At 39.4% G+C, this 25,000-nt stretch overlaps 2 protein-coding genes across 2 annotated transcripts in view; both read left to right on the top strand.

The window, feature by feature from the left end:
* Positions 1 to 2,775, top strand: part of serpine2 (serpin peptidase inhibitor, clade E (nexin, plasminogen activator inhibitor type 1), member 2) — an 18,171-nt gene extending 15,396 nt beyond the window's left edge. Inside the window, exons 7-9 of the mRNA XM_034122250.1 lie at positions 274 to 360; positions 858 to 941; positions 2,239 to 2,775. Coding sequence (XP_033978141.1) covers positions 274 to 360; positions 858 to 941; positions 2,239 to 2,276 — 209 coding nt within the window. The 3' untranslated portion in view covers positions 2,277 to 2,775. The remainder of the gene's footprint in view (positions 1 to 273; positions 361 to 857; positions 942 to 2,238) is intronic.
* A 2,802-nt stretch (positions 2,776 to 5,577) lies between these two features.
* Positions 5,578 to 25,000, top strand: part of wdfy1 (WD repeat and FYVE domain containing 1) — a gene marked incomplete in the record, with an annotated part of 22,309 nt that continues 2,886 nt past the window's right edge. The window contains 11 exon segments of the mRNA XM_034122251.1: positions 5,578 to 5,618; positions 5,620 to 5,721; positions 9,984 to 10,051; positions 10,165 to 10,238; positions 11,562 to 11,616; positions 17,453 to 17,603; positions 18,482 to 18,594; positions 21,981 to 22,107; positions 23,029 to 23,134; positions 23,349 to 23,450; positions 23,759 to 23,889. Of these exon segments, the coding sequence (XP_033978142.1) occupies positions 5,593 to 5,618; positions 5,620 to 5,721; positions 9,984 to 10,051; positions 10,165 to 10,238; positions 11,562 to 11,616; positions 17,453 to 17,603; positions 18,482 to 18,594; positions 21,981 to 22,107; positions 23,029 to 23,134; positions 23,349 to 23,450; positions 23,759 to 23,889 (1,055 nt within the window).

Raw genomic sequence — 25,000 nt, 5'->3', positions numbered from 1 at the left:
CAAAACGAGATGCATTGTGGGACATGTAGTTAATGGGCCACGTTCTTCTGTAAACGTGCTTCTGCCACATAAGATGAGGCGGCATCCCTCTCAGAAGACATTTCGACATGGCACAGTGAAAAGCACTGGTGTAGATGATAAAAAAAATCAATCTTGGCTAATTTTTATTTAGATTCTCATAAGTAGGTATTGTAGTTTAGTTCTCTAATGCTATGGAGCTGGATGTAGCCCATCAGTATTAGATGAAGGTGTGACTCAGTGATTGTTTTCCAGGTGCGGAGGCGGTGCATATCTCCAAGGCGCTGCAGAAAGCCAAAGTGATCGTGAATGAAGACGGAACAAAAGCAGCAGCTGCCACTAGTGAGTATCTGTTCTGTGCGTTAAATGAGAGAATCCTTCATTTCAATTATCTTTTATTTTAACAAAAAGGCTTCATAGTTCAACAAATAGTATATCTTTTTTTGAATCCTTACAAATATTGTACTACTACTACAATTTACACATATGTTTAATACATGTCTAATACTTTTATTTTGTGTGTATTTTCCACATAACTAAGACTTTAGAATTGTAAAAGAAATAATAGGCCATGTCAAATAATTTTTTTATTTTGGGAAATGATATTGTTACAGGGTATACACAACAATGTAAGATACATCTACAATATAATACATATGTAAATAAATCAGCTTTTAAGAGGGGAAAGAAAGATTCAGGACATGTCATCCATTGATTATCACCTCTAATCAGTGACCTCACTTATATTATTTGTTTGTTAACCTCTATTCTAGCGGACGTGCAGTATTACACATTAACTGATACGTGTTTTTAACAATGCGTTTGCTTTTGTTTTTCAGCTGCCATTTTGATGGCTCGGTCCTCTCCACCCTGGGTCACAGTGGACCGACCTTTCCTCTTCCTCATCAGACACAACCCAACAGGTACGCTCTCTCATTTAAATCTGCTTTACTCGACTTTAAAAGTGAGTAAAGCAGATGTGTTTGGAAAGCACCCAATTACTTCATACTGGGAGAAATTGAACTCGAAGCTAATAGAGGGATACATTAAGTGAAGTTAATGAAACAAGCTACTTAAGCTGCTTGACCAAACTACATTGAAAAAAAAGATAAATTGTACAATGTGTTTATAATGTAATATGATAACTAATTATACAAAAAAGTGTTGAAAGTAGTTAAAAGTAATTTAGCTACTTGAATGAATATACAGATATGATTATAGTTGAACTACCAGCAAGATAATGTAAACAGGTAATTTTATTACATTTATTTCAATATTCATTGTATATAATGTATTCATATAGAAGTATAGACTTAATATAGAAAATCTAATATTTGTAAGAAGCTAATTAATGCCTTTTTGTATTTGGTGAAGTCTGAAGTCATGTCACACAGAAATATCATGCCGTCTCGGGAGTGTTTATGAGATTAAATAACATCAACATGCTCCCAAACAGAGGGTTTTGGAAATATATCTGTTTTGGGATATAATACTAGATATATCATCTTTAATGTTAAACTTTTTGATATTGTGTGTGTGTGTCTTTTCCAGGTTATTAAACCTGTATTTTTATGTACTTACCGAACTATTTTTACTGCTCCTTGACTCACTTATATGCACATTACGGCCCGTCCACACGGCAGCGTGCGTTGAAGCTTGCCGGCGGGCGTGTCTGAAACTCGACCAACAACCAATCACATTAATCTCCCGCCCCGGACACACAAGCACGCGGTTTGATTGGCTAGCGCTTGTACTGGCATATGATTTGATTGGCTGGCGCTTCCGTCGACGCTTGAAAAGTTGAACTTTTCTCAACTTTTGAAGCGAGCAACGCGAGCAAAGCGAAGTGACGGAACCACAATGCAGTTCGGCAAAGCGTGACGTCACCCCATTCAAAGTGAATGGGAAGCGTCTCCGTTGAAGCACGCGACGCTGCCGTGTGGACGGGCCGTTACTGAGGATTATTTAACATCTAATTTTGTGAAAGCACCAATTTTCCAACTTACACTATTGTTGACAATTATTGATCAAAAATATTTAGATTTCTTTTCTGCACATTGTTCAGCCCTTTTCCATAGGCAACCAAAATAAGTAAAGCTAAACAAGTAAACTAAACTCTGTCCGAGGAGAGGCCTACAGTCTCAGAATTTGTAAACAAATAAAATATTGCAATAAAAATAAGCTGTATTTAACACAAGGTTTTCTCTATTTCTGTCCCAGGTACCATTCTCTTTATGGGCCAGATCAACAAGCCTTGAACCAGCGTCATCGTCGTCATGGGAAACGCTTTACACTGACACACACACTCACACTCACTCACACTCACACTCACACACACTTTGCTGTAGACTTATGTACAGTGTGGACATGTGATGTTATTTGTTTTTTAAAGGTTGCTTTTTATGTAACGCATAATGCTTTATAAAATGTTTTGCAGAGACCAGATTTTCCTGCTGTTTTTAATTTTTTGTATACTTTTTTTTTTTTGTATTTCTTACATTTTTAAAGACTTTGAATGTCAGTTGTGTATTTTTTTTCTTAACTCTGGAGTAGGATAATCCGTTTATTTATCATGTTGCTGTTTCAGTTTAAAATCATCCATCTCAAGTCACGTGAGTCCAGTTTGTTATCGAGTGTCTCTCCTGAGTTTCAGTGCTTCTCACCTCGAGCGCCTTGTCATCAGCTACTTTACAAAGTCTTCTGTTGTCATACTTGCTTCATATTTGTTCAAATAAATACACATATTTATAACATCAATGATTTTGCTTCATGTTTGGTTATAGTATTTCTCACAAAAATGTTTTCATTTTATTTCCTGTTTTATTTATAACATGTGCACTCATTCAAACTATATTACTGACTGTGGGGGAAACTTCTGAAGCAATTGGAAACAGGACTCAGAGAGAGGCACGATGAGGCTGGAACTTTGATGGCAAACACTGACGGTTTATTTGGAGTTACGGCCGGAGAATTGACAAGACAATAATATAATAATAATCAACATTCTTCATCAGCGAGACTAAACAAATATGGACCCTGAATCTAACTAGAGCGCTCGTCCATAGAAAAGAATGTGCGCCAGGGAACCTTCGTCCCTGAACAGTAAACTACCTCATGGCGCCTTGTGCTCTGTCATAGACTGGCAACAACAATACGCCCAAGCTGCCCCTCCTTAAGAGAGATAGCAGCAATACCCAAGGCCGTAGACCTATGCCACGGGAAAGGAGACAGTGAGAGGAGAAAACGATTAACTGTGTCGAAGGTTGAATACCTAAGCAAGTTATTCCCTAACACTAACCTGTTTAAAACACATCAATTTTTCTTTTTCTTTTAGGTCTAGACTAAAACAAAGTTATCATAAAATATTCAAAAGCATTTTATTCTTGACAAAGGGTCCTCTTCTTCACAATATTGAGCTTTCACAATACAATCTCATTAACAGACAAATATAGTTTATTGAACTTATATATATTTATATTGTTGCATTTCCCACATTGTATTTATACTAGTATTTTACTTAAATAAATGAAAAAGCACTTAATAGCCTAAAATACACCCAAAGTACCAAAAGTGTTAACTATGCAAAATGGTTATTTTTGGAAAGATATAACTGGTTGATAATAATTAATCTAATGTTTTACTTGTGCAGCTAGTAAAGGTTCTGGATAGACTTGTTCCAAATTGTTGTGAAGTAGAAGTATAAAGCTATAGCATGAAGTTGTTATATATAAAAACAGAAATGTAGTTAAAGTACCTTTTTCTTAAATTATATTTATTAACAGAACTATATGTATTTCAATCAGGAGAGACGGTTTTGATTTAAGAATACATATGTATTGCCAGGAATACTCAAATGAATGTAATGGGGTCTAGACACTGGTGGTGGTGAATGGATAGTTGGGGTCAGTCTGAATGGGAGTGGCTTAGCTTGACACTGGTGGTGGTGAATGGATAGTTGGGGTCAGTCTGAATGGGAGTGGCTTAGCTTGACACTGGTGGTGGTGAATGGTAGTGATGGCAAAATGAAGCTTTGAATGAAGCATCGAACCACTTGGACAATTGTGTCGGAAATAGGTTCATTTCTCGAAGCTTCAGTTACAGCGACCTCTCCTGGCGAAGTGCAAGGCTGCAGTGGGTTTAACGTATCTTTGCCTTGAAAAATATTCGATGTACACACACACAAGACTGAATATCATGTTCTATTTGCAATTAAAGATTGATAATTGTGCGTATTGGGTTATTGAGAAGAGACTAGAGAGTGCTGGAATTTTGTTTGGGCGGAGAGGGCCTTTTATCAGTTAATAAAGTATTAAAGTTGAAAAGGAATGATTAAAAGTTCATCTGTTCCGGGCTTTGAACAAGCTGCGCGGAGGACATTGTCGCTTCGGGCCGCCGGCTCTATCCACTGGGCTATCTATACCTTAAGTTAGTAACATGGTTTTCATATTAGTGTTAAGTGTCTTTTTGTTCACAAGTTCTCCACATTTCGAAGTGTTTCCCGAGCCAGAACGACCTATCTTTCTTCCTGGCTTGCTCTATAATGATCCAATTAAAATGCAATACCAACAACAACTCAACAGCAACAACGCAAACTACGACAACAACCCACACATTGCGCATTGTTTAGAGCGGTTATAAGTGTTGAAGCGCTCAAATTCGAAACTGTTTCAACCTGTCACCTGTCAGAATAGAGACGAGGCAGTGCATTGAATCGCGTGATTGGACCGCGAACCAGTCAAGTGATTCATTCAGGAAATGAAGCAGTTGGTGCTTCGGACGTCATATGTCACGTGATTTGAAGCAAGCTTCGAATCACTGCTTCTATGGAATAGGAAGTCCAGGGTTGAAGCTCCGTTCGAAGCTTCAGTGTCAAACTGCCATCACTAGTGAATGGATGGTTGGGGTCGGTCGACGCTCGCGAAACAGAGGGGCTAATCATATAACTTTATGTGGGGCCTCAAGTTGACCAGGGTCGGCCCTGACTTTAAGACTATAAATATACATATAATATAAATATATAATACATATAAAATAAAGTATGATATTACATTATTCCCTCTGCATTGGATTATTATGGGATAGGGTAATAACTTCATAATTAACTACATCTAAAAGCAGAAGTCTAGGGCAAATAATTGCAAGACTCTTCAGTGTCACAAAATGAGATGCATTGTGGGACATGTAGTTTATGGGCAACATGCTTCTGTAAAGCGGCAGTAACCGTATAATAATGAACGTATTATATTCTTTGCAAGCTCTTGCGGGCCACATAAAATGAAGTCGCGGGCCGGATTTGGACCACGGGCCTTGAGTTTGACACCCCTGCATTACGGTAACCCCTCCAGTCACTATGGTAACCCTGATTTGCAGTCACTACGGTAATCTTTCGGTCACTATGGTAATCCTACAGTCATCATTACGGTAATGTCTAGTCACTACGGTAACCCTTCCAGTCACTACGGTAATCTTATCCTACAGTCTTTACGGTAGTGCTGACAGCGGCTCCGGGTGTCAGCTGATCCTCCTTCACTGTGGAGAAAACCAGCTGAAGGAAAACACTGCTGGATAAAAACCATGGCTGCCGAGATTCATTCGAGGCCTCAGACCGGTTCTTCTGAACAAAATCGAGGGCCACTCGGACACTGTGAACTCGGCCGTTTTGATCCCCAAAGAGGATGGAGTTATCACGGTCAGCGAGGACAGGTGAGGGCTAACGGCTAAAGCTGGAAGTAGCTAGCACCGGGCTCCGTCTATTTGCTGGAGGGCGTAGGGATAAATATCCATGAATGAATTGACTTTTTCCCATATATATCCGCTATCATACACACAACCACAAAAAGGGGGATATTACATAAGGTTTTCTGTCGCTAACGACTCAATATTTCTTTATTTACAATATTATTTGAGTCTATTTTGACATGGCTAGCTAGCTAATGCTGATAGTAAACATTACCTTATCAAACTGTTGCCTTCATGTGCAATGGTGTAAAGTAATTAAGTACATTTACTCACATACTGTAGTTAATTACAATTCTTAGGGAATTGTATTTCCATTTTATGCTACTTTGTACTTCTACTCCACTATAGTTCAGAGGTAAATGGTGTACTTTTACTCCACTACATGTATTTAATACCTTTAGTTACTTCACAGATGTGGATGAATTATGTGAAATATAATCAAGTGTTAAATCAGACTTTAGTTCCACCTGGAGTAAATTCACAAGCTACCCTGCTGTATACAAAGTCATTAAAACTAGCTGCACCTTTATCAGCTTTGATAACACTTTCATGATCAATCATTATAAAACATATCATATTATTCTGAAATGGACCAATCTGCCCAATGACTACTTTTACTGTCGCTACTTTATCTATATTTTGATGATAATACTTTCCTACTTTGACTTGAGGAACATTTTGAATGCAGGACTTTTACTGTAACAGAGTATTCCTACACTCTGGTACTTCTACTTTTACTCAAGTACAAGATCTGAGTACTTTTACTCAAGTACAAGATCTGAGTACTTCTACTTTCACTCAAGTACAAGATCTGAGTACTTCTACTTTCACTCAAGTACAAGATCTGATCTGAGTACTTCTACTTTCACTCAAGTACAAGATCTGAGTACTTCTACTTTCACTCAAGTACAAGGTCTGAGTACTTCTACCACCTCTGTTCAAGTGCATCTCGTAATCTATAGATGTTTAATTCATTTGTCTTATTGACACGTTGCTTGATAATACTTTGCATATAAGCTACGCATGATTCACCCCCCCCCCCCCCTGAACATAACATCTTTGTAATCTGGGTGCAATAAAAAAAGTGTATTATGGCATGCAAGAGTGATTAATCATCAATAAATCAATACCATGGGGCAGTGGTATAATTAGACTTTAACAGACTCTTTCCACTTTCTCTAGCTAGAATGTATCCGATGTTAAGCTGAAAGCATGCTTTAAAAGAGTGAAAAAGCTACATCCTCATTCAAAGTAAAGGAAACTTGAACTATGTGATGCAGTGCTGGGTTTAAAGGGGAAGTTGTGTGTGTGTGTGTGTGTGTGTGTGTGTGTGTGTGTGTGTGTGTGTGTGTGTGTGTGTGTGTGTGTGTGTGTGTGTGTGTGTGTGGTGTGTGTGTGTGTGTGTGTGGTGTGTGTGTGTGTGTGTGTGTGTGTGTGTGTGTGTGTGTGTGTGTGTGTGTGTGTGTGTGTGTGTGTGTGTGTGTGTGTGTGTGTGTGTGTGTGTGTGTGTGTGTGTGTGTGTGTGTGTGTGTGTGTGTGTGTGTGTGTGTGTGTGTGTGTGTGTGTCCAAATCATCTCAGCAGACAGAGAAGCATCAGGTGGCTCTTTTGTGTGTGTGTGGACTTTTTAGGTGAATAGAAAGTAAAACTTTAAACCTGATTCCCTAAAAGCTGACTGAAGTTTCATATACTGTACACTTGACCTAGAAAAACGTAGAGAGTGAAGTTACCTTTCGTGTTTAACTATTATTTTCATTATCATTTTATCTACTGATTATTTTCTCGACTACTTTCTCGAACATATTCACCTGTATGTGATATAAAACAGAGAAAAGAGGGACATCTCCACATTTGAGAGGCTGAAAACAGCATTTTCTACTTTGGAAAAAGTACTGTAATTTATCGAATATCAAAATATGTAAAGCGACTTACTGTTACAGCTCTTATGTGTGACACTTAAGGGTTCAAAATTGTTCACTTAAGTAGAGTAATGATTTTTTTTAAAAGCATCGAAAGAGCTTTACGGTATAAACATCTACTTGAATTTGGTACTAGCTAAGCTTCAGTATCTGTAACGTTAACAAAGCAAACAAATGTATCTAATATATATAATCTAATATATATCATTCCAATAACTTGTATATAGACTCGTACTGCACTATTCCACATCATCACTTTATTTTATAACTATTTTTCTTTTTGTATTGCTCTTGCTCTTATTGTTATTATGTTATTATGTTGCATTGTTGGAGAAGCCTGTGACATAAGATGTTCAACTACATAATTACTCTGTAGCTATGTCAGATTGACAATAAAGAACCTTGAACCTTGAAGCTTGTGTTCATGGCTGTGGTCAGACTTGGATAAAAGTCAAGACCAACCAAGAATGATTTTACACCAACATAGAACATTTAAACACACAGTCAATACATTTGTCCGTGGTGTTTGTGTGTCTAAAGAGAATTACAGCTGATTTTCCAGACGAGGATTAAGCCCAGTCTCAGTTCACTGGGTGTTTTCCATCGAGTGTTTCCAGGGAAAAGAGACATGTTTTTTTACTGTCCTTCACTAAAGCAGCTCTCAGTCACCTAACACTACAATGTTGGTCTGTGATCAATTAGGTGATTTAATCCATCATCAAACTAGAGATACAAGGCTTCAGGATTGAATGAGATTTGAAGGAACCACTCTTTTCACGTCAATCCAACATTAAATATATGAGTTTAATCCCAAATCAAATGTAAGCTAAATAGTCCTGATCCTTTTTTTTTACATGTATGTTCCCTTGTTTCATTTCTTAAATATGTGTCTTTGTTTCTGACTTGATCTGACAATAAAGTATTATCTTTTTAAGCATCACATAAAATCCCGTGTTTAAAATAGATGTGCTTATACCATAGACTGTATATATAATATATATATACGTTTCTTGGAAGTAAGTCAATCAGCATTAATAAAGCATTAAAAAATACAATTAAATTAAAGGAATCTTAGGAAAATAAGACCAAAACAACCAATTACAAGAGGCAGTCCTACTTAATAGATTAAATTAGATATGCTTTACAGCATCATGTTTACAAGGCATTGCACATTAATACAAAAAAACTTAGAGTAACTATCTACTTATCAACTAGGGCTGTGCGATTATGGCAAAAATCATGATCACGATTATTTTGGTCAATAATTGATATCACGATTATTAAATACGATTATTCATTGACTTTGAAAACGTCAATTTATTGAACTTTAAAGCAAATTAAAATAATAATTTGAACAGTATCTGTTTAACTGTTGATTACCCTGAACGTATAATTCAACTGAAAAAACAATAAATAAAATAAATGATACATTTATATTTACATTTAAATAAATAATATCAAAATAATAAATACCAATAAAAAAAGATCAACAAATATTTTGGAGCGCACTTCAACAAGCTACTAAACATATATAAATATGATAAATACATTAGACTATAAAATAAATTACATGAAATATGTTGCAGTGCAGTCACAACCTAACAATGCAAAATAATCGTTTTTTTCGATGATGTTGTTTTTGTAATTGTGGCAGGCCAAAATCGTAATTGCGATAAAAAACGATTAATTGCACAGCCCTATTATCAACACTATTAAATATGTATATCTATAGAAAACACGATATAAAATGCACAGAATAAATTAGAATACTCTGTAATAGACCAACCTTCTACTTTTAAAGAATACCTATGAGGATAATATATATCCAAACATGACCAAGTGTGCAAGTTGCAGTTTTTAGAATTGAGGAAGAGTGTGATCAGTTTTATAGAAAGTATGAAACTAGGATGTTGTAGATTAAGTACTGTATATATTGACATGCTGAAAGGTCTTGAAATGCACTCAAAATAATGTAAAACAATACAAAATAGACGACAGAATATCCACATTTGATAATTATTCATTTACTTTCTTTTTTATTCAAGTGTCAATAATGCTCTCTAGTGTATTAACTTTTATTCTGTGTATATTATACTGCCTTTGTTTACAACACCTCTCTACTGTATTCAATTCCTATTCTACTGTTCATACTGTATACACGTATACTACACATTATACTGTACTTTACTGCTTCTCCTGCACTTCTGTTTGGATGCTAACTGCATTTGGTCGTCTCAATATTTATACTCTGTGCAATGACGGAAAAGCAAAATCTAATCTTAATTACATTTTCTCCATTTTCCATTAGAACCATCCGAGTGTGGCTGAAGAGAGACAGCGGTCAGTACTGGCCGAGCATCTTCCACACCGTCTCCTGTGAGTAGATCCGTGGGAACTATCCCTAATATGTGTGCACGTTCACGCCTGTTTTGGTACAAAGCGCGCCTCTCTTTCCTGCTCATGCTTCGTTTCCCTTCTCCCTCCTTTAGCTCCGTGCTCCTGCATGTCCTACCACCATGACAGCCGGCGCATCTTCATCGGCCAGGACAACGGAGCTATTGTGGTGAGAAAACTCAAATATAATGGTTAAATATTCTCACTCCAGGCTCACTGTTTAGGTTATTTATGTATCTATCAAGGGCAGTGCGCATTAATAAGCATTTCTGTAAATGTGGCCAAGAGGCTATTTGTCATCTGTAGTCCCTGGACAGATAATAATAATAATTTGGGCTGTCAGTCGATTAAAATATTTAATCACGATTAATCGCATGATGTCCATAGTTAATCGTGATTAATCGCAAATTAATCGCACATTTTTTATCTGTTCTAAATGTACCGTAGAGGAATATTTTTCAAGTTTTTAATACTCTTATCAACATATGAGTGGACACATATGCTTTATGCAAATGTTTGTTTATTATCATTGGAACAATGACAAATATTCTCCTGAATATTCTCAACACAACAACCTGGAACCTCTCTCTCTCTCTCTCTCTTTCTCTCTTCACTCTCTCCCAACCGTCTACTTCTCTGCACTGAGCCAGTTGCTCAAACAGACATGCCTGTTTACAGTTGTCGGCAAAATCCCGCTCCTCTGTCTTCATCTTCAGTCAAAGCATGAGACTGAAGTTCCCACTGTGGGTCAAAATAATGCGCTGTGATGTGCAGTCGACACGTTGGATGCAGCCCCTCGTTAAGCTGTAGCCACCCATTTAGCTATCGCTATCGATACCTTTTTTTGTATCCATATCTCTTGCTAGAATCTCCCACCATCCAACTAACAACAACAATAACAACAACAACAACAACGTCAAGCCTTTGGGCTCTGAAACTACGGGGCGGGCCGAGGACAAATACACATGCGTTAATCGCACGTTAAAATAATTAGTGGCGTTAAAAAATGTAAAAACTTAACAGGCCTAATAATAATACATTTGATTTGTATAGCACTTTAAAAACAACGTCATCTCAAGATGCTTCACAATTCGATTATTAAAAGTTATCTAAGAAACATATTTAATCATTTAAAACCTAATTTCATTGTAAGTTAAGTCAAGTTAATACAATCAGTAAAGACTTGGAACATATAGTAGTGGAAATGCTGATTTAAAAAGACAATAAAACATACATATTACATGGCAAGAAGTCAGCAACAGGCAGTACAGACGGACTGAGGGTTGTGAAATGCAAGACATTGTCCGAGCTGATTTCTCACTAACGATGTTTCTAAATGGGAGTTGTTCAAACTCTCGTTTTATGTATAAAATAAAACCTGAGTTTCTGGTTTTAAATAGGCCAAGATATCATTATTTAGACTCCTTCAAACACCCGTGGGTGCAGGAGAGTTATTTGATTTGATTTTCTGTTTGTTTTTCTTGCCCTCCAGGAGTTTCTCATCTCTGAAGACTTCAACAAGATGAGCCACGTCAAAACATATCCCGGTGAGAGACAGACGCACAACAACAACAACAACAACAACTGTCAAGTCATTTAGCATCAAGCAAGATGAGGCAGAGTTTCAGTGGTGTGCTTATAATGTGTATGCTAGACTTATTGTGATAATTGATTCATATTTTCAGTAATCTTTCATGCTGAATTAGTGAAATAATGCTGTTTGAAAAGACAACTCTTGTTCCAGCTTCTCAAATAAGAGATTTTGCTGCTTTTTGTACTTGAATTAAAGTAAATCACAACATCTAAACACTGCAATTTGGACTCTAGGATAGGGTTTACTCAGATCTTCAACAAGCGTTAAAAGAGATTGAATAATGTATTAATTGGAATTAAAATGCCTTCAACTAATTGTTCAAAGTCTTAACAAATGAGACCCATAAGACATGTTATTCACAATGAATGAGTCACGTTTTCTGTTGTGTTGTCCAATCGTAAATAATAGATAATTTCGATTAAGAAAATGTATCAAATGACTCTCACGATGAACTTCACCCAGACCCAGATATCGGAGAAATTGCAAATAAAATTGATATTTAAAGTGGACCTATCATGCTATATTTGAATAATATAGTGTAGGACCATGCCTATATAAGGCATATTTATACTTTTTTTTTTTCAAAATACCAAACAGATCATGCATTTTAGCCATGCCTCATTTCGCTCAATTTGACATTTTTTAGCTCTGTTTTTGCAAAGGCTGATTCAGTGAGAACAGCACCATCTACTGGCCTGGCATATGTACTACAGCGTCTCCAGCGCTTTCGAACGGCAATGGCCGTGGCTGTCTCCTCCTGATTGGTGGAGTTGGCCCAATAGCTGTAGCGCCACCGTCCTGACGTCAGGACAGTGTTCAAATCTGGATCAGTTTTTATCAGATCCGTTGCAGCCCCTTTTTTAGAGATTTGGGTATGGAGGAAAATAGAGAGGGTTGTGTTTTCTGACACTTGGTGAGTTCCCTGGAACACCGGGGACACATGTTCATGTAGAAAAGACGTACAAAAGTGCATTTTGCATGATAGGTCCCCTTTAAATTAAATCAGACTGGCAAAATATAGCCTTACTGGGTCTAAAACACAACTTGCATTAATAGCTGTAGGAACACTGTGGAAAGCAGCATTTCTTTCAAATTTCTCTTGACATTTCTTGACTAAACAATTATTTCAGCGTTTAAGTTTCATCTCCGGTCACGCTGCTATGATCAGAATGTTATGGACAGAGAAACAGCTCCTTTGACTCTGTAGATCATATCGAACAAAGCCTGTTGCTGTTAGAGAACAAAACTCCACGTCACCACAAAGCGCACACACATGACTCAGCGTGTGTGTGTGTGTGTGTGTGTGTGTGTGTGTGTGTGTGTGTGTGTGTGTGTGTGTGTGTGTGTGTGTGTGTGTGTGTGTGTGTGTGTGTGGTGTGTGTGTGGTGTGTGTGTGTGTGTGTGTGTGTGTGTGTGTGTGTGTGTGTGTGTGGTGTGTGTGTGTGTGTGTGTGTGTGTGTGTGTGTGTGTGTGTGTGTGTGTGTGTGTGTGTGTGTGTGTGTGTGTGTGTGTGTGTGTGTGTGTGTGTGTGTGTGTGTGTGTGTGTGTGTGTGTGTGTGTGTGTGTGTGTGTGTGTGTGTGTGTGTGTGTGTGTGTGTGTGTGTGTGTGTGTGTGTGTGTGTGGCCCTTAAGCCAATGCTTAAAAACAGCTTAGAGTTTCGGTATAGTTGTATATTAATATAACAGATCAAAGTAAAGGCTTTAGGAACATTTCTTAACTATAGCAGTACTGCATTGGATGGATAGATGGATGTACTTATTGATTTAAATTAGGAATGTATTGTGTTAAAGCAGCAGGTTACAAGAGCAGAAATACAATTATTATTATTTAATATAGAAAATGATCGGTAAATATATACAGATCAACAATAAAAGTCATATATCCATTGAGAAATAACTGTATAAAATATAAAGAAATAAGTAAGAATACACTACAATATACCAAATACACTACCTACTACTAAAATGTAAAAACCGAATGTAATAACTAATATGCAAATAAGTTTAAGATCTACAAAGAAACAGTGTTTTTCTGCACAAGTGAACAGAGGCAGTGTTAAAAGATGGATATATTTAGGTTGCGTTTCCCCTTAAAAAAGTTTCTTAAGAGCCTGTTGGTATCTAATTTAATGGCAGGAGAAAAGATTGTTTCGTAAAAGGAGCACTAGAATAAGGAGGACGGAGAAAATGGACTACGAAATGGTCGTGGTTTGGTTATTACGCAGCAATAAAGGCGAGGGGAAATAATATCCAAAGAACTTTCTCATTAATTCAAAGCAGTACCGAGTGGAGTAGAAAGCACAGAAATGTCCCGAGGGTATATTTTTGCCTCAGCTCTTATAATTAATCTCCCTGTCTTGTACTCTTGCCGAAAAAAGGAATGACTCATTTTTCTAGCTCTTCTTACTGTATAAGCGATGCTTTGTATTACTGTGAGTCATAACAACTGGATTCCTAAAAATACCATGAATAAGATAAATGTAACAGTCACAGGGTACGGTCTGTCTCCAGATAATGTTATTTATCAGCAATTTTCCATTTAAATGTTCCCTTTGAAATCGCTTTGAAAATGTTTTTTAGGAAAATGTCATTCCCCACTTTAAATGTTTTTGTTGCACCAAATGAGGTTATTTTAGATGTCTTGCTCATACATTTGTACTCACTTCTGCAAAGTTCAGCTTGCATTATTGTGGAAAATAAATATTGCTAAGTTAGTTACTTTCAATATCCTGCAGTCCTCTCTGCTCGAGGTTTAAAGAGATCATATGATCATTTTCAGGTTCATATCAGTATGTAGTGTCTCTACTTTAAAGAGTCCTCTCCTGCTGATGTTCAGGTGTATATCAGTACGTAGTGTCTCTACTTTAAAGAGTCCTCTCCTGCTGATGTTCAGGTGTATATCAGTACGTAGTGTCTCTACTTTAAAGAGTCCTCTCCTGCTGATGTTCAGGGTGTATATCAGTATGTAGTGTCTCTACTTTAAAGAGTCCTCTCCTGCTGATGTTCAGGTGTATATCAGTATGTAGTGTCTCTACTTTAAAGAGTCCTCTCCTGCTGATGTTCAGGTGTATATCAGTATGTAGTGTCTCTACTTTAAAGAGTCCTCTCCTGCTGATGTTCAGGTGTATATCAGTATGTAGTGTCTCTACTTTAAAGAGTCCTCTCCTGCTGATGTTCAGGTGTATATCAGTATGTAGTGTCTCTACTTTAAAGAGTCCTCTCCTGCTGATGTTCAGGTGTATATCAGTATGTAGTGTCTCTACTTTAAAGAGTCCTCTCCTGCTGATGTTCAGGTGTATATCAGTATGTAGTGTCTCTACTTTAAAGAGTCCTCTCCTGCTGATGTTCAGGTGTATATCAGTATGTAGTGTCTCTACTTTAAAGAGTCCTCTCCTGCTGATGTTTAGGTGTATATCAGTATGTAGTGTCTCTACTTTAAAGAGTCCTCTCCTGCTGATGTTTAGGTGTATATCAGTATGTAGTCTCTCTACTTTAAAGAGTCCTCTCCTGCTGATGTTTAGGTGTATATCAGTATGTAGTGTCTCTACTTTAAAGAGTCCTCTCCTGCTGATGTTTAGGTGTATATCAGTATGTAGTGTCTCTACTTTAAAGAGTCCTCTCCTACTGACGTTCACGTGTATATCAGTATGTAGTGTCTCTACTTTAAAGAGTCCTCTCCTGCTGATGTTCGGGTGTATATCAGTATGTAGTGTCTCTACTTTAAAGAGTCCTCTCCTGCTGATGTTCAGGTGTTTATCAGTGTGTAGTGTCTCTAATTTAAAGAGTCCTCTCCTGCTGATGTTCGGGTGTATATCAGTATGTAGTGTCTCTACTTTAAAGAGTCCTCTCCTGCTGATGTTCGGGTGTATATCAGTATGTAGTGTCTCTAATTTAAAGAGTCCTCTCCTGCTGATGTTCGGGTGTATATCAGTATGTAGTGTCTCTACTTTAAAGAGTCCTCTCCTGCTGATGTTCGGGTGTATATCAGTATGTAGTGTCTCTACTTTAAAGAGTCCTCTCCTTCTGATGTTCAGGTGTATATCAGTATGTAGTGTCTCTACTTTAAAGAGTCCTCTCCTGCTGATGTTCAGGTGTATATCAGTATGTAGTGTCTCTACTTTAAAAAGTCTCCTCCTGCTGATGTTCGGGTGTATATCAGTATGTAGTGTCTCTACTTTAAAGAGTCCTCTCCTGCTGATGTTCGGGTGTATATCAGTATGTAGTCTCTCTACTTTAAAGAGTCCTCTCCTGCTGATGTTCAGGTGTATATCAGTATGTAGTGTCTCTACTTTAAAGAGTCCTCTCCTGCTGATGTTCAGGTGTATATCAGTATGTAGTCTCTCTACTTTAAAGAGTCCTCTCCTGCTGATGTTCAGGTGTATATCAGTATGTAGTGTCTCTACTTTAAAGAGTCCTCTCCTGCTGATGTTCGGGTGTATATCAGTATGTAGTGTCTCTACTTTAAAGAGTCCTCTCCTGCTGATGTTCAGGTGTATATCAGTATGTAGTGTCTCTACTTTAAAGAGTCCTCGCCTGCTGATGCTCAGGTGTATATCAGTGTGTAGTGTCTCTACTTTAAAGAGTCCTCTCCTGCTGATGTCCAGGTGTATATCAGTATGTAGTGTCTCTACATGTCTCCATGCTTTAATGTTCAAAAAGCTCTTTATTTTTCTCATACTGCCTGTGCTGCAGCACCTCTTTTCACCCTCTGTCTGAAACCAGAGCCCAGTTTGCTCTGATTGGTTAGCTGGCCGGCTCTGTTGTGATTGGTCAACCTGCACTAAAACCTATATAACACACTACAGGGAAGGGAAAACCCCCACAAAAGCACAATAGGGCCTCTTTAAATAAGCCACTGTTTTCCTAGCAAGGTTCACCTGATCACCTGAATGAAAGGATATGGTATGAAATAAAAATCTGTCGCATCAGCACATTTTGTATTACAGCTTTTAGAGTTCTGAACAGTGAGGTGAATAAACAGCTCTTTTAGACGTGATCCCAGATGGAGCATTAAGACGGTCTGAAGGGATTGGTCTGTCTCAGTGTGGATTAAAGTGACACTAAGCACAGCTTCAGATAATGCAAAGAGGAAACTACTCTCAGCCAGGGCAGCTGGGATATAAAGACTAATGAAATAGTTGGATCTAGTTTATCCAAAATCACTTTTAACATTAAATTAAGGCTGCGATTTATCATTTTTTTATATTATGGATCAATCTGTTGATTCTTTTCTAGATAACTCCATGAATTGTTTGTTCTATAAAATGTTAGAAAATCATGAAGACGTCCATCCCAGTTTCTGTGGGTCCAAGTAAATGTCCACAAATATTTACTTTTATTTGATAAAACAGGCTATATCCATATTTGAGATGTTGCAAATGGAGCTACTGTGATCTAAAACAATCTCAGGCTTGATTAACAATATAGTATTAGCGCATTGTCTCCAAAAACGATCATGCAAAAGCACCAATTCATATATTGATTTTACCAGAGGTGTTCTTATAAAATTATAAAAAGGTAATTCAGCTTGAAAAAAGCATTAAAAATGACTATTCGACTAATAAAATCGGAGTTGAGCAACACCTAAACGACCAGAAAGAGGGAACAATTCCATGATATTTCCTTTTTTAATATGATATAAAACAGAAAAAAGCAGGAAATCTCTGTATTTGAGAGGCTAAACAAATGCATTTTCTGACCTTATTGCATGAAAAATGACGTATGCACTAATCTAACAGTTCTTATCTTTGCAGCTCTACAATAATGCTGTGTGTGTGTGTGTTTTGCAGCCCATCAGAACCGCGTGTCCGACATGGTGTTCTCCCTGGAGAGTCAGTGGGTGGTGAGCACGGGACACGATAAGAGTGTGAGCTGGATGTGCACGCAGAGCGGCAGCATGCTGGGGCGGCACTACTTCACCGCCTGGGCCTCCTGCCTACAGTATCCTCTCATCTGTTTGAACTTATTCTTAGTTAAAAGTACAATCACAAGACAGAATGGAGATATGTATAATGGAACTCCCGATGAGCTATCCAAAGCTTTACAATAGAGACACTAAACAGAAAGCATTTAAATGATTTCTTACTAACATATCCAGAACGCGAGAGAGTTTGTTATTTTTACATTTACAAGCAAACACCTAGTGTTTCCACCCTTAACACTAACCAAATACCCTAAAACTAATCCAACCCTGACTACAAAAAAGTCACAAAACATTGAATTTATCAATGATTGGTTTAAAATATGTAAGACATACAAATCACAGATATATGATAAAGGGGAAATAATGGTACAAGTTAAGAGCATTTAAAATCTAAGGATTATTTATACAGTACTTTCATTCACAAAGTGCTTTACACACCAAAAATAAAAACTATTTCAGAGTAGAATAGTTTAGACGTTTCCCAGCCATTTAGTATATTCAAGTTCTGACTTATTTTAATAATAACTGCTGCAAGACAGACGCAGATAAAGACGTTCTCAAGTTAAAATGTGTTTATTCGCTGGACCATAGTTACATACAGTATTGCCAAAGCATTGTACAAATAATGACAACATGCATCTACTGTATGTACACAGTTGTTGTTAAAGGAGAATTACATTATGTACACAAATAACACATTTAACTAAAACAATCTCAATCAGTACTTATGGACCACTGGAAACCACTCTCAAGCTGGTACATGTAATATTATATGTATGTTTTCTAGTCTTATATATTAATGCAGGGGGTAATGAGTTAAGTAGATCCATCAGTCCCTCCCTGTGTGTGAAGCATGTCTGAGTATGAACCTGTTTGAGCCCTGACTCTCGCTCAGATACGACCACGAGACGCAGCACGCCTTCATCGGCGATTTCTCGGGTACGATCACGCTGCTGAAGCTGGAGACGCAGACGTACTCCACCATCACGACACTGAAGGGACACGAAGGTAAACACACACCTGCGTTCATGTGTCATGTGTGTCATTGAAGCAGAACTAATGTGTTCTCCTGGTGGATCTCACACACTCTGCGCAGATAGCTTGTCTGATGCTGAAACCAGATATGCAGATGTGGCCGCGGTAAACAAAAGATGACCCAAAATCCCAGACACTTTTTATTTGCAGACACATAGGATAAGATAAGATCCCTGTAAGAAAAAGTGTTACCCCACTTAAAGTCCACATGAAGTTATAATAGAGGTAAAATTAGTTAAAATCCAACTTACCATGTTTGTTATAGCTTTACCCCCACCTGCGAGGCGACCCCCCCCCCCCCCGCACGTCACAGTTTCTCCGCTGTGAGGCTCCACTAGCACCCCCCCCACCCACAGCACGTCACAGTTTCTCCGCTGCGAGGCTCCACTAGCACCACCCCCCCCGCACGTCACAGTTTCTCCGCTGTGAGGCTCCACTAGCACCCCCCCCACCCACAGCACGTCACAGTTTCTCCGCTGCGAGGCTCCACTAGCACCACCCCTCCAGCCCGTCACAGTTTCTCCGCTGCGAGGCTCCACTAGCACCCCCCACCCACAGCACGTCACAGTTTCTCCGCTGCGAGGCTCCACTAGCACCACCCCTCCAGCCCGTCACAGTTTCTCCGCTGCGAGGCTCCACTAGCACCCCCCCCCCCCCCCCCAGCACGTCACAGTTTCTCCGCTGCGCAAGGCTCCACTAGCACCACCCCTCCAGCCCGTCACAGTTTCTCCGCTGCGAGGCTCCACTAGCACCCCCCACCCCCCCAGCACGTCACAGTTTCTCCGCTGCGCAAGGCTCCACTAGCACCCCCCCCCAGCGCGTCACAGTTTCTCCGCTGCGAGGCTCCACTAGCACCCCCCCCCCCCCCCAGCACGTCACAGTTTCTCCGCTGCGAGGCTCCACTAGCACACCCCCCACCCACAGCGCGTCACAGTTTCTCCGCTGCGAGGCTCCACTAGCACCCCCCCCCCAGCACGTTACAGTTTCCTATGTTTTGGTGCGGACTGCGTTCACACCAGCGATGAACCGCTCCAGAGTTCACTAGCAAGCGGTCCGAGACCACCTCTTTGAGGCGGACCAGAGTCCGGTTGTTTAGTTCACTTCAGAGGTCTCGGGCTGCGTTCACACCGACCCAAACGAACCGCACCAAGCGGGTAAACACACCAGGGTTCGATTCAACCGGACTAAACAATGCTGGTGTGAATGCGACCTTAGACTATCACAACATATAACCCAGCATAACGCCTGCTGCTCTTATTCGGCCTTTACAAACTCCAGTGGATAAATAGGAATAGTTCTGGCTCTCTGGTGTCGGATGTTTGCTTTACGGACTCTGACATTTACTTTATAAGTGGATAGAGCTCTGCTGGCAGACCAAGTCCACACAAGAAATCCCATTGTGTGGTTTGGAGGATGTTAGGGAACATTTTCTCTCCTACGGCTTCTCATATCTGTGGTTTGAGATCTGGCAGCTGTTTGTTGTTGAGCTGCTCAGTGAACGTTTGAACTGTTTAGATGGGAGTATTGACATCCTGAAAAACAGATGAATGCATCTCTCAGATTTTTATTTGTTAGGGTTCTTGTAGCTGTGCCAAAACAATGGATTGCACAACACAAATGCATGCCCTTTTAGAAATAATCAAAAGGAAAAAATAAATCCTTACAACAAAACAGTTTAATGCATTTCATAACTCTCTCTCTGCAGATGTGCCTCGTGATAATGCATATTAATTAAACAGAAAGTAATGCATATTAATCATAATGATAGATATGAAAGGGAGTGGTGCTGGAGTTCCTCCCAAATATTTAATGGAAATTATGATTGATTACATTTTGAGGCACAAGAGAAATGTCTGACCTTTCCAATCTGTAACCTCATGTGATCTCAACAGTGGTGTCTGGGCGACTGCAGTAGTCGTATATTGACCTGGAAAAGAATAAGTAAAAAAATAGGTTTTAAGAGGTTTTGAGTTATTAAGCTTCCTGCAGTTCTCCCAGCATGCACCAGGTGGAGCCTCAGTCCCTCATCAGGCTCTTTCAGCATTTTATGGCCCAATTTCAAACCACAATCTCACTCTGTGACGTCTGTAGTCTCACTGTCAGCTGAATGAGGCTCCTTCTTCCAGGTGGGGGGGTTACAATAGTCAACACCTCTAAGACAAGAAATATAAAAACTAATTATAATAGAATTCAGAAAAATCTTTAGTGGCATTTCTTTTTTATCCAATCCTCTTTTCCTTTTTTAAATCTGATGTTTATGAGACGCTCGTTTATTGCAACAGTCCCTGCAAATATACAGAACTTTTTAAAGGGGACCTATCATGCAAAATGCACTTTTGTACGTCTTTTCTACATGGATATGTGTCCCCGGTGTTCCAGGGAACTCACCAAGTGTCAGAAAACACAACCCTCTCTATTTTCCTCCATACCCAAATCTCTAAAAAAGGGGCTGCAACGGATCTGATAAAAACTGATCCAGATTTGAACACTGTCCTGACGTCAGGACAGTGGCGCTATGGCTATTGGGCCAACTCCACCAATCAGGAGGAGACAGCCACGGCCATTGCCGTTCGAAAGCGCTGGAGACGCTGTAGTACATATGCCAGGCCTGTAGGTGGTGCTGTTCTCACAGAATCAGCCCTTGCAGAGCAGAGCTAAAAAATGTCAAATTGAGCAAAATGAGGCATGGCTAAAATGCATGATCTGTTTGGTATTTTGAAAAAAAAAGTATAAATATGCCTTATATAGGTATGGTCCTACACTATATTATTCAAATATAGCATGATAGGTCCACTTTAAGTACAAATGCACGTCTACCGTTTTGTAGACACTGGTGTATATATGATCATAAGAAAATAAAAAGTTGTTTACGTCTGTATACGATCACATGTCTATCTTCTTTGCGCAGTTTATTAGTCAATGTTTGCACAGAACTGTTTGTACAGATAATGACAACAAACAGTGTTGCACATGGTCAGGTAGAGCAGCTGTTTAATCAGGACCGACACAGTCTGCTGTTTGAGGGTTTCATACATTCCAGGAGTGGAAGTGGGTTAGGGGTCGGTTTGGAATTGGGCTTTGTTAAACACCTGAACCTTTGAAAGGACATCCATAACATTCATCTGTTTGCAACTTATATATATAATCAATATTCCAATTACTTGTATATAGACTCTTCTTGCACTATTTCGATTATATTCTATTGTATTTACTTGCACTATTATCTGTTTTATTGAGCCTGTGACCTCAGATTGTAATTGTCATAACTACACTGTAGCTATGTACACATGACAATAAAAGCCTTAGCCTTGAACTTGAACACGTGTAACAGGTTGTTTCCTTTTTCCATTTCTCTTCAGGCAGCATAGCCACCCTGTGGTGGGACCCGGTTCAGAGGCTGCTGTTCTCGGGGGCCTCGGACCACAGCGTCATCATGTGGGACATCGGGGGCCGCAAGGGACGGACGCTCCTGCTGCAGGGACACCAGTGAGTCCACCTGAGTTATAATATACTCTATTAAGCTCACCTCCTCTGTGTCAAAAACTAAATCATTGAAAGTAAATGTAGCAGCTTGAGAGATTTGCAGCGCTCCACAGGTTTGAATGAGATTAATAACACTATAAACTAATCTTTATCTGTGTCAGAATGTATTCATATGTGTGCCTCACAACAGTAAAGGGACAGCAGTGCAGATAAAAGACAAAAGGAAAAACGAGTAGACGGTCTTCAGGGTTATTGGATTTTTTTTGTAGGTGTTTTTTATCTTGTATGTCGTTTACTGTTACTCTGTAGTACATCAACTCTCTCCAGTTCTACATGAGTAAGATATATTATACATTCTTTTTAGTTTAGTAACTTTCTTCTGGTTGTGGGTGAAACTTCTGAAGCAATGGAGAGTCAGGACTCAAAGAGAGACACGATGGAGAGCTGGAGCTTTGATGGCAAACACTGACGGTTCATTTGGAGCTTCGGCCGGAGAATTCACAAGACATGTCACGGGGACACGAGTTGACCACAGGTTGAGATGTCACAATCAATTCTGAAGACCCCTCCTGTAGCTCCAGGTTTGAACTAGTTCAGAGTGTTATCATCAACATTCTTCAATAGATAGACTAAACAGCTGAGGACACTGAATCACATTTGTTGTCGCTTATGGCTCGAGGTCATCTACACCCCGAGAAGGATGTGTTCCAGGTGTCCCACAACAATAACTATCTCTGACCGACAGTAGCCCGGTCATAAACTGGCAACATCAACAACTTGCTAGGGCAGCCCCTCCTTCAGGGAGATAACGGCTGCTCAAGGCTGGTCATCTGCGTCAGAGGGAGAAGGAGGAGGACATGCAGGGCGAATGATTCCCCAACACTGGTTCAAATTGTGATGATTGTTTATTGTGTGTTCCCTCAGTGAGCGTGTGCAGTCTCTGCGTTACCTGCAGCTGACCCGGCAGCTGGTCTCCTGCTCGGCTGACGGAGGCATGGCGGTGTGGAACATGGACACCCCGAGAGAAGAGGTGCGTATCATCATCATCATCATCATCATCATAATACATTGGATTTTTATTGCGCTTTTTCTAGTGTCCAAAGACAATTGAGTATATCACTATCACTTTATAACAAAACAAGAGAGAAGAGGTCCGTATAATAATCATAACAAACACACAATAAACCATTTTTTGTGTGTGTGTGTGTGTGTGTGTGTGTGTGTGTGTGTGTGTGTGTGTGTAGGCGCCTCAGTGGCTGGACAGCGACTCGTGTCAGAAGTGTGAGCAGCCGTTCTTCTGGAACATAAAGCAGATGTGGGACACTAAGACCATGGGGCTCCGACAGGTAACACGTTCATTTAGTATAGCGCCTTTCAAAGAAATAAAATTCACAAGTAAGAACAAAAGAAACACGAATACAACATGAGGCAGAAATGTAAGGTTAACATAAAAACAAAACACAGACCACGTGGAGTCCCGACAGGAACAAACATAAGAACACATCACACACATCTCAAGTAGAAACAAAAGCCAATGTAAAAAGATGGGTCTTCAGTTGTTTGGTAGGGTCATGTGACCTCAGTGCTTCAGCCACGATGATTTATGATGTGATTTACATCCTGATTGAAAACCCTCTCTGTTTCCTCCGTGCAGCATCACTGCAGGAAGTGCGGCAAAGCAGTGTGTGGGAAATGTAGTTCTAAACGCACCTCGTTTCCCATCATGGGCTTTGAGTTCCCGGTGAGGGTGTGCGACGCCTGCTTCGACACCATCAAAGAAGAAGAGTGAGTGAAAAGTTTTGTTTCTCCAACTTAAAAACATAAGAAGATCATTAAAGGTGGGGTAGGTAATTCACTTCAGAAACACTTGTTATATTCCATGGAATGCTCTTAACATCCCGATAGCAATGAATACATTAAATGCTTTGACAATAAATACATAACAAAATGTCATCTGTGGAAGCCGTGGCGCTGTAAAAAGCACGACCAATCATCTGAGCCGGCCCGGCTAAAATAACTGGATGGCCTACCTGCCTGTCAGCCTTCCATCGGGGCACAAACTTATCTCGTGCCCTCATTGGTCATGTGCGCGTTCGTGTGTGTTGGAGGAGGGGCTCTGTAAGGAAGTCTGAAGGAAGGGGCAGATTCTTTTCGGCTGCGTACTTTTAAATTCTGGTTTCTCCATTCTTACCCTACCTTTAAGCATACTTCCAGAAATAATAATACCATGTTAAGATCCATAAGGTTTGATTTGAACCACATTTGTTATTCAGTATTCCTATTTTCAATGCATTTACTACAACAATGCAAGTTTCACAAGACAGTTTGGAGGTGGAATAACATTTGATTTATGATTGAAACTTTGCAGCATGACAGATATAAACACGGAGGAATAGAAACTCGTGTTTCTTACAAATGTAGGCTGAACTCATTATAAAGATGCAATTCAATGCAGCTAAAACGCTGTCTAAATGTCAGGACAAAAACATGTTTTGTCACGAATTAAATGGATTATATTAATTTGAAATGTATAATTTAAGTGTTCTTCAATTATAAGGCAATTAAGTAAATCTCACTGAATTATTTAGGCTTTATTTTTCATACTTAAAGTGTTTACTGTCGTCGGCAGGTACTTCACATTAAAACTAATTTAAAAGGGAGAACATTCATTTAATACGAGTCGGAGAAACACTCTGAATGTTTTTATAATTGGTCGCAGTGTATCCTGATTTTCACAGTACTCAGGCCAACTCTTTAATGTGTGTGTGTGTGTCGCTCTCTCTCTCTCTCTCTCTCTCTCTCTCTCTCTCTTGCTCTCTCTCTCACTCTCGCTCGCCCTCTCTCTCGCTCTCTCTCTCTCTTGCTTTCTCTCTCTCTCTCTCTGTGTGTGTGTCGC

The sequence above is a fragment of the Trematomus bernacchii genome, unplaced genomic scaffold (assembly GCF_902827165.1).
Source record: "Trematomus bernacchii unplaced genomic scaffold, fTreBer1.1, whole genome shotgun sequence".
Lineage (NCBI taxonomy): Eukaryota > Metazoa > Chordata > Actinopteri > Perciformes > Nototheniidae > Trematomus > Trematomus bernacchii.
Note: the sequence above shows the minus strand (reverse complement) of the source record. Positions and strands in the feature narration are given on the sequence as shown.